Source organism: Puma concolor, chromosome C1 (genome assembly GCF_028749965.1).
Source record: "Puma concolor isolate L17-30 chromosome C1, mPumCon1.1.hap2, whole genome shotgun sequence".
Lineage (NCBI taxonomy): Eukaryota > Metazoa > Chordata > Mammalia > Carnivora > Felidae > Puma > Puma concolor.
The window spans coordinates 38,277,651-38,287,919 of NC_141674.1; the positions used below are offsets into that span (position 1 = coordinate 38,277,651).

The 10,269-nt window shown below is 52.3% G+C and overlaps 1 protein-coding gene across 3 annotated transcripts in view; it reads left to right on the plus strand.

The window, feature by feature from the left end:
• SLC5A9 (solute carrier family 5 member 9) overlaps nucleotides 1-9,792 on the plus strand; it is a 27,824-nt gene extending 18,032 nt beyond the window's left edge. For 2 of the 3 annotated variants that reach the window (XM_086716919.1, XM_086716918.1), the window contains 4 exons: nucleotides 774-942; nucleotides 2,319-2,534; nucleotides 5,758-5,917; nucleotides 9,451-9,792. In XM_086716919.1, the coding sequence (XP_086573045.1) occupies nucleotides 774-942; nucleotides 2,319-2,534; nucleotides 5,758-5,917; nucleotides 9,451-9,659 (754 nt within the window). In that variant the 3' untranslated portion in view covers nucleotides 9,660-9,792. Of the gene's footprint in view, nucleotides 1-773; nucleotides 943-2,318; nucleotides 8,145-9,450 lie in introns of those variants that run through there. The other variant, XM_086716917.1, reaches the window with a different exon arrangement.
• The last annotated feature ends 477 nt before the right edge of the window (nucleotides 9,793-10,269 follow it).

Genomic DNA, 10,269 nt, shown 5'->3' on the forward strand with positions numbered 1-10,269 from the left:
CTGCCGCTCTAGTGGGGCCTGAGAGAGAAAATGTGCGAGGGAAGGGAGAAGAGAGGACAGGTGTGCAGAGACATTTCCAAACAAGCGTCCTTTGAGCTCCCTCACAGCCCAGTTTCACTGCCATTTATTTCATCCATCAGTGGGGTTTGGGCGCCATCTCCTGGCCACATGCATTATTGCACCCAGCCCATCCAAGAAACGTTTTTCACTGTTTTCACAAAAAATCCGAAGGAAGTGCATTAGGGAACTTGAGCCTGAGCCAGGATCATTTGAAGGGGAGTCAGGAGACGAAGGTGGAGTACCTGTTATGAGCTAAATGCCAGTGTAAGGGTGCAGGGGTTAGATCTGGAGGAGCCCAAAGAAGGGAAAAGTCCCTGAAGTTAAAGCCATCCTGGAGAAGAGGGTTCTCTTGCACAGGGTTTGAATGTAGAAGAGAAGGAAAGGCATCCCAAGCCAAGACCAGAGGCCATTTACTGAGGTGGGTGGTGCTGTGAAAGGTGTGGATTCCTTCCTGAAGAACAGGTGGGCTTTATGACTTTAAAGACATCCAACTCAAAACTCCTGGGTTTCTTGGATTCTGGAATTCTGATATTCTGGGATTTGAACAGTCTGCATTTCCAGAACCTTGGCATTTCCGGTCTCATAGCATTCTCTAATTTTGTTCTCATGCATCCCCTCCCTTCCCCTTTCCTGGTTCCTTTGCATCACCTTCCCCCCACCCCATGCCCAGCCACCCTGAGCATGCCTCATGGTGCCCTGTGTCCTCCCTGCAGACTGTTTGTGGTGTTCCTGGTTGTCATCAGCATCCTCTGGATCCCCATCATCCAAAGCTCCAACAGCGGGCAGCTCTTCGACTACATCCAGTCTGTCACCAGCTACCTGGCCCCGCCTATCACTGCCCTCTTCCTGCTGGCCATCTTCTGCAAGAGGGTCACAGAGCCTGTGAGTGCAGCAGGACACCTGTCTCTCCCAGTACACCAGAGGGGCCGGAGACCTGATCTGTCCTTAATTCAGGGTCTCTCTGTGACATATTAGACATACCCACTGTCCCATTCAGGCTTCCATCTCCCCACCCATCAGGTCTTGATTCATTCATTCCCTCAACAAACATTCATCGATCCTATTATGGGGGCTCCCAGATGCAATGATTTACAAGGATGGGAATCATCCCTGCCAGATGGGAGAAAAGGTGATTCAATAAGAAATAATAACGAAATATAATAACTGCTGTGAGAGTAGAGATCAGGGGCACCTAACTTATGGGATGCCTGGGAGGGGGTCAGAAGTGACATCTGAGCCTAGGCTGAAGGATTGATGGGGAAGAGAAGAGTGTTCCAGACACGTAGCATGGCGTGTGTGAAAGCCCAAGTCAGACTGGAGGACCTCTGGAGTCTGTTTCCTCTCTGACACCATAAGGTTCTGTATGTAGGCAATATAACAGCAATGAAGCAAAGTGCGGACCTGGGGAGGACCCTGCAGACACGCCGTTCATGAAGCTGCTGAAAGCTGACAGCCTGGAGGAGCTAGAAGTCCCAGGAACCCCTCCCCCACCCCAGATAGAAAAGAGGGGCCCAACTCCGCTGGGGCTAAGGGATGTTATGGACAACCGCTGCAGGAGCCACATGACAGCTCAAAGTCATTGCAAAGGAGACCTCAGAAACCCCTCTCCCGGGGGAGTACCCAGCAATCTGTCTACTGTTTCCAGAGGTCGAATCTCCCTGCTGATAACCATGGTGCACAGCAGGGCTTGGTTGAATTCTGAGTGTTTTGCTCATCCCAGAATTCTTGAAATCAGGATCAGCATCTCATTTTTTAAAATACATATGGGAAACAGGTATAGGTTAGGTCAACTGGTGTTATAAACAAGACAGGGGAGGTGCTGGGGCTTTTCTTTTTAAAAAGCAAAACAAGAAGAGCTCTATTCTGATTTTTTAATTTATTATAACAGAAAATCAGGATGGGGGATCCTGGTTTTCCTTGCTTATTACAAAAGCATATTCCATTCTAGTTGAATACTAAGCATCTATACAGAGTATCAATTTCTCTTATCATTGCACACACAAAAACCCCAAGCCAATAGGTTGAGTCACTGCTTTGATCGTTCTGGAATGGAGCCAGGATCCAAATCCTAGTGTGTCTGACTCTGTGCCCTTCCCAGTGCACCACTCTGCCCGTCTTTGAGTTCAGACAAAGCCTCAGCATTAATGGGGAGCTCACTAAGGCGGACCTGCAAACACCCTAACAACCCAGTGGCTTTTAGCTTCCTAGGGCCTTGCAGCTGGACCTCAGCCCTGCCCGTGTCTGCCCTCTCTCCACAGGGAGCCTTCTGGGGCCTCATGTTTGGCCTGGCAGTGGGGCTTCTGCGCATGATCCTGGAGTTCTCATACCCAGCCCCAGCCTGCGGGGAGGTGGACCGGAGGCCGGCCGTGCTGAAGGACTTCCACTACCTCTACTTTGCACTCCTGCTCTGTGGGCTCACTGCCATCGTCATCGTCACTGTCAGCCTCTGTACCACCCCCATCCCTGAGGAGAAGGCAAGTGGAGTGCTTGTCCTGGGGCCCCACGAAATGTTCTCCCTACCCCCAGTGTCTGAAATTCTACCACCAAGTTTTACTCCATTGGGTTGTCTCCTCTGCAGCCACACAGAGTCCTTTGGGAGGAGGAGCTCATTGGGTTAGTAATTCCCATGTGAAAAGTAATTCATTCAATGGGAAATTTACTCAATGAGCACCTACTGTGTGCCGGGCTCTGTGCTAGGGTTACCAAGATGAATGGGGCCTGCCAGCAAGTGTCGGGGACAGGCACCAGCACACGCAGTTACTCTACCACAAGAGAGTGAAGAAGGACCAAGCTCAAAGGGAGGGGCCGAGGACAGGAGGGGCCGTCACCCCTGGGGGCTGCATCAGGTTCCCTGACAAGGTCACTTTGAGCTGGCCCTAGAAGAAAGAGTAGGGATTCATTGGCCAGTTGAGACACAGGTAAATGAGGGGAGTCCACCAGAGCGAGTCCTCACCACTCCTGTGCTCACAGATTTGCCAGTCTTCAGACTTTGAAGGTGTCTTTTGAAACCTTTCTTCATTAGAGCAAAAGAGTATTGGCTCCGGCTGCCATGACACGAAACCACAATCTGGGGGGGTGAAACAACAGAAATGTATGTCCTCACAGTTCTGGAGGTGAGAAGTCTGAGGTCAAGGTGTCTGTAGGGCTGTTTGCTCTGAGGTCCCTTGTCCTTGGCTTGCGGATGCCTGCCTTCTCCTCTCTGTCCTCACCCTCTCTTTCCTTGTGCCCGTCTGTGCCCTCGTCTCCCCTTCTTTTGTTTTTAAAGTTTATTTATCATTTTGAGAAAGAGAGAGAGAGCACAAGCAGGGGTGGGGCAGAGAGAGAGAGGGAGAGACAGACAATCCCAAGCAGACTCCCCACCATCAGCACAGAGTCCTATGTGGGGTTCGAACTCACAAACTGCAAGATCATGACCTGAGCTGAAACCAAGAGTGGGACAGTTAACTGAGCCACCCAGACACGCCCCCTAGTCTCCCCTTCTTATAGGGACACCAGTCATGTTGGATTAGGGCCACTCTATTGTCTTCATTTAACCTTAATTACCTCTTTAAAGGCCTTCTCTCCATGTATAGTCACATTCTGAAGTCCTGTGGGTTAGGACTTTAACATATAAATTTGAAGGAGGGACACAATTCAGCCCAAAAATAACAGAGCCCATGCCAGAAGTTAGTCCCTGAAACATTGGGTGGAAGTTATGAATAACACCTCTGACCTGTATGGTGCTTTAGAGTTTGCAAAACGACTTTATACCCTTGGTACCATTAATTCCTACCAAGGAGCCAAGAGAGACCAATTTCTCTGGTGGCTCACTCCAGAAATGGTCTCTCTTCACTGCCTGAATCTTCAATTTCTTCTCCATTGTCTGCTCTCTCAGCCCCACACTGAGATGTCTCACACTTGAAAATCCCCTCCCTTCCCTAATTACGGCTGCCTCCCCTGCCCCCCGCCCTGCTCCTCACCAGGACACCGTGCAGAGGGGTCTCCCTCTTTACTTTACTTTCCACTTCTTGTATACGTCTCATCCAGTCTGGTGTCCCACCTTCCCACTGCAGCTGCTCTCGCCAAGACCCCAATAACCTTCTTGTTGCAGAAAGTACTGGTCACATCCTCATCTTCATCCTCAGTGAGCTCTGGGAACCAGACACCGCTGACCACCCCCTGCCTCCTGAAGGGCTCTCTTCCGTTCACTTCCGTGACATATTCCACTCCAGTATTGTCTTTCCACCCTCTGCTCTTCTGCCTTCTCTGTGGTCTTAAATGTCAGGGTTCCTTAGGAACCCAAATATGGCCTATAACCCTTCTCCCCACACTGTCTCTGAGTTATCTTATCTGTGTCCGTGGATTCAACCACCCTCTACATGAAGACAAAACTCAATTCTCTGTCGCTAGCCAAAGGTTCAAACCCCAAATCCAACTGCCTCCCATGCCATGAAGTGACACCGCCCACATACTGCTCAATGACACACGGTGTAAGTCTGAAGTAACATTTATGAAGATGTACTTACAAGGGAAGATGCAGCCCAGGCTCTCACGACCACGCAGAGGCGTAGCTGGACGCCGGCAGGAAGGGCCCCAGAAGACGGCCTCTCACCCTGCACCGCTGTACATATTTGTAGGAATCTGGGGCGGAGCAGGGGATACCTGGGTCACTATGGAACCAAGAGCTGCCTGGCTACTAAAAAAGGCTGTTTGGAAAGGAGGCCGTCCAGAGCTCAGTCACGGTTGGGTCCAACTGATATCAGCCAGAGGACTTGCTGTGCGTTCTGCCGAGCCTCCAGAAAGGGAGGAGAGGTCAAGCCACCAGGGCTGTCCACGGGACACAGGTGTGGTGCTCCTCACCTGGACACCTCCACCCTGCAGAGGCGGGCTCTGCTGGCAGTCTTTAGGCAGAGTCCTCCAGCTCGCCCACCACCCATCTGATGGCCCACAGCAGGAACCTGAGAGCCATGTCTGCGGATTCCTCGCCCGGCTCAATCAGTCACCAAGGCCTGTGGGTCTTCCTCCTCAACATCCCAAAGACTGCCCCCTCCATCTATCCCAGAGGCTCTGTACGTCTTGCTCTGCTTTTCCAGCAGCCTCCAGGCAGGATCCCTTTGATTCACTCTGAGAGATCTTTTTTTTTTATGTTTATTTATTTTTGAGAGACAGAGCACGAGTGGGGGAGGGGCAGAGAGACAGGGAGACACAGAATCCCGAGCATGCACCAGGCTCTGAACTGTCAGCACAGAGCCAAATGCGGGGCTCGAACTCACGAACTGTGAGATCATGACCTGAGATGAAGTCAGATGTTTGACCAACTGAGCCCCCCGGGCACCCCTCCAAGAGATCTTTCTAAATTCCACAACTTAGAGTCTCTTCCCTTTGAAGTCTGCAGTGACTCTCCATTGCCTACGAGTTTCTATTTACGAGTATCAACTCCACAGCCTGATCTTGGAAGCCTTTTGCCATGTGGCACCTGCCTCCCTGTCCGGCTTCTTTCCTCCCAGTTTCCAAGCATGGAGCCTGAAACAGGTGCTCAGGGGTGCAGATTTTCAAAGACAGAGCATTCGGCTGGAGCAAGGCCTCCTGACTCGGCCCTGTGCCTGTTCCTCGAGCTCCTCACTGCTTTGCCGGCCTCCTTGAAGGGGGTTGTCTTTTCCCACAGTAAGACTTCCCCTCAAAAGTAACCGACTCAAGCGGTATTTTCTTTCCCTCCAGCTCGCTCGCCTGACGTGGTGGACACGGAGCCATCCCCACTCTGAGTTGGAGAAGGAGGCCCCGGAGGGCACACCAGGGACTTCAGAGATGCCATCTGGGGCATGCCCTCCAGGAGGTGGAGAGACAGAGAACTCCAGCCAGGACCAAGACCAGCACAGAGGTAGGCTGGGGGGTCTGCTGGGGGGCACACACCGCAGAGCAGCAATGAGGACAGATGCCATGTCATGGATCCCCAAAGACCCACATTTGGGAGTCATAGGGGATGGGGTCTCTGAGGGATGCCAAAAAAGTCACCTTCCCTTCCCACATGGCTATTAAACTATTTGAGAAGACAAACAAGAAGGCAGATGAGAGCCAAAATATTGCCATTTATTGTTACTGATAAAGGACAGGTGGAAAGATTCATTTTATATCCATGGGGAGGTGTGCTTCCTTCTACTGAAGGTCAGCATGAGGCAGAGGAGCCCGTCAGCCGCCTGCCCCTGTGAGCACTGCAATGCCGAGAGGGAGGAGGGAGAGACAGAGCCAAGCATGCCCTCTTCGCACTTCCCAAACCTACCAACAGGGATGTCCCTTCACCTCCCCTGCGGAGAATGAGCCTCAGGTCAGAAAATCAAAGGATGTTACACTGAGTTCCCTCCAGATGGAAGGAAACACCAGGCACGTCAAAGTAACAGTGCCCCACCCATATTATTCATTTATTCCCTATAGAGCTTAGCAATTCTGCCTCTAGTCGCACAGAAGCATGGCTGTCCCTCCTGGGACTAGAGCAGCCGTGTGTCTATACAGTTCTCCCCATCTTCATCAGGTCCCTCCAAACCAACCACCATTCCTATAGGCATCCTCCTTGAGCTGCTATGGGCCATATCAATTTTGCCCCCTGGAGGCTCTCAAAGGTGTTAGAACAGTACCTGAGTTAGGTTTACTCCAAGGCCGCACGGTATCTAAAGTGGAAAGCTGGCATAAGACATAATGTAGCTGTTTTAGACATAATGCAGCTATAGCTTTTCTACAGTGTGATTAAATAACGCTGTTAAAACATTCTGATATAATGACATTGGAGAGACTTCCTAAATTATAAAATTCCTAAGGAAAAATTACAGTCATAAAAATTAGTTTGCAAGCAAAAGCCCCAAATCAAATTCTATTGCCCTCAGAAATTAATAATTTAATGAAATGTAAGTTCTAAATTTACTTCCCGCCTCAGTTAGAGGGAACCCCAGCACCTGGGTGGAGTTGGGGTGCCTTCGGCAGCGGCCTTCTCCCTTTGGGTTTGGGGGTTCCTCCCAAGCCTCTGGTGTCCAAACTTTCAATAACTCACTTAGGCTGAGAGCCTAGGTAAGATCATCAAAGCGCCAGCTGCTGGACCTGAACGGCTGGTGGCACCGTGCTGCTCAGGCCCCTCGCCTTCCCCAGGCTCGGGGGTGGGGGGGCCTGTGCTCCCCCAAGACCTGAGAAAGTGCCCACCTTTCTCGAGGCCCTTCACCTTTGCTTAAGGCCCTGCCTAGAGAAACAGCCACATGCCTGGATCTAATGACATCATAAGTTCCAGGACCCCACCAAGAGCTAAGACTCACATCTTCTTGCCCAAGCTGTGGCGATTAAAAGCCAGTGGTCCACGATAAAAGCTATCTGTAACGGAGAAAGTAATCCTTTACAAACTTGCAAGGTCAAAACCCACAAGGGCTTACTTCAGAAAGCGCCACTGAAGCTCAAAGTCCGATCAGGTGCCCCATTAGTTCCAGTGTGTTTTGCTCTGCAAAATGTAACCCCGGCCTCTTTCTCAGGCTTTGTGGTCCACGCACCAGGTGGGGTCTCAAAACTGTTTCTCCCCCAGTCATGGCAAGAAGCAAGTCTTGGCCCCTGTAAAATGCATGGCACAGAGGAGGCACAGGCTCTTTTAGGTGAGGCAGGTAGCGAGAGAACAAAGAGGAAGAAGCTGGGAAGGAAGGGCATAGCCTGTGCCCTCCCGGCTGACCCCCAGCACTGCAGACTCATGTGGTGGTCGCACCTCCCCCCAGCTGGCCCCCATACCACAGGACAGAGCCCAGCCCTGGAGAAGCAGAGAGATGTCTGCTCCCTATTGGGGGCTGGCTCCCCAGAAAGGCTAAGGAGGAGCTTCCCGCTCCTTCCCATTAAAGGCGAACTCTGGGGGCACCTAGGTGGCTCAGTCGGTTAAGCGGCCGACTTCGGCTCAGGTCACGATCTCGAGGTCCGTGGGTTCGAGCCCCGCATCAGGCTCTGTGCTGACACCTCAGAGCCTGGAGCCTGTTTCAGATTCTGTGTTTCCCTCTCTCTCTCTGACCCTCCCCTGTTCATGCTCTGTCTCTCTCTGTCTCAACAATCAATAAATGTTAAAAAAATTTTTTTAAATAAAATAAAATAAAGGCGAACTCTGGACTCCCCCTCACAAAAGGCCCACAGGCATGAAGGCTCATCTGTGCTGTCCTCAGGTTAAACAGCAAAATGGCAGTGTGATTTTGTGTCCTAGAAAAAGAACGATGAAAAAATTGTTAAGGACAGCAGAGTGGATCTGAAGGAAGTGTATACAGCCAGCTTGTGGACACACTTAGATGTGCTGAGCACCTCGTAACAGGCGCTCTGGGCCTCAGAATCGGCACGTGACTTCCTGTGTGTCATCTGCCCCTAAGGGGGGCCCTGAGAATCAGAAGAGAGTACTTGGAGGGGCTTGTAAAATGATAAAGCTAGTAGAATTGAAATGCCACATGCCTGGCAGTGCTTAGTGCAGCTTGTCGCTGGATGACCTTAAGCAAGTCCCTTCCTTTTTCTGAGCCTTTCTCTTCCTCCTCCTCCTCCTCCTCCTCCTCCTCCTCCTCCTCCTCCTCCGTACAAGGAGGGAGCCAGACCAGATGGCATCCGGAGTGTTCGTATCTCTGACACTCTGTAGTCACATTGAACTTACCAAGTACCAAGTGCCAAAGTCATTAAGACAGTAATGTGGGTTCTGTTCAACCTCAGTGAAAAGGTTTTCATATTAATTTTATTTTAATATGCTATCCGCTAATGCAAAAAGGAAACCCCTTAAAAATACTTTATTACTTCTTTTCGAACGTAGTTTTTAATGAACTCTGCTACCCTTTAACCTCAAAGCAACCCGGCCCTGGTGCTGGGGTCTGCATGGGCACAGTCTCACGTGCGGTGAGAACATTACAGTTTCCAGAGCCTCTCCCTGCTGCTCCAGCACAAGTCACTTTTTAAAACGCTACCAAATGTCCATTGTCATTCGATGCTCAAAACAACCCGGAGAAGAAGCGCGCGGTGCGGCAGGCCTATCCGAAAGGAAAAGAGCCTGCCGCTGGGAGACGCGGAGGGGGTTGCACGGGACCTCAGGCAGACCAGCCGGAGCGGCCCTGGCGCGGGAAGATCTCTCCGGCCCTCCTGGGACAGATCCTGCCCCGCCTGTCCTCGTGCTCTGAATGGGGATAGACCCCGTTATCCTCACCCCGTACCCCACCCTGCGGCACTGGGAGGCTCTGCTGGACGGCGGGACTGTAGCCAGACGGGCTGTAGCCAGAGCTCTCTCCCAGTCCCAGCCGGGCGCCCGGCCTGTTGGCTCGCAGGAGGGGCCCAGCGCCACCCGCCCCTCTTTCTTCCGTGTCTCACCAGCTCTCCCTCCCCCCACCCCCTTGTCATTTCCCTCCACCTGGCCTGCCCCCTGCTCCTGGTCCTCAGCCCGGAGCAGGCGCTGGGGCCGGCTGCTGTGGGACTGGTTCTGCGGGCTGGCCGGGCCCCCAGAGCGGGCGCTGAGCCCCGCGGAGACGGCCGCGCGCCAGCGGGAGCTGACCAGCATCGCCGAGGAACCGCTCTGGACACGCGTCTGCAACGTCAATGCCGTCCTGCTGCTGGCCGTCAACGTCTTCCTCTGGGGCTATTTCGCGTGACTTCGCAGACCTGCAGACCTCCAGCGGACGCAGAGGAAACGGGGCCCAAGCCTGCGGCCTCAGAGACAGGCTTCCCTCTCATCTTGCCATGGAAACCGGCGACCACCGAGAAGGAGACACCAGACCCCCCCCCCCACCCACCCACCAAGTGGAGAAACGGAGGCCAGAGAGGGCTCTGGGTTTGCTCAGGGCCACACAGCAGGACTCGAACGAGCTCTTTTTCCATTACATTGCGATACATCCCTACCTCAAAAACACAGTTTCCACCCTCTTGGTGCGTCTATTCAGGAGTTTTTACTATGCATGTGTTTTAAGGTGTAAAAGAGTGGAGGATATAAGAAAAAGGGTAGCAAGAACATTACAAAAGTCCAAGTGTATCTTTGCTCACCCATATCTCTTCCTTTCTCCCTGTCTCCTTCCCCTCCCTCTCCAGTTCCCCACCCCCAGTCATCTGTTTCTAGCAAGTGCTACCCCAGAGGGCCTTTACTTCCCCTGACAGCCCCAAGGGAGTGAGGGACTGGGGTGGAGTGTAAGCGTGGCCACAGACCGAGTTTTGGGCAGGGAGCTCTGGGGCAAAGGACTCTCCTTGGCACCACTCAAATTCTGCCCC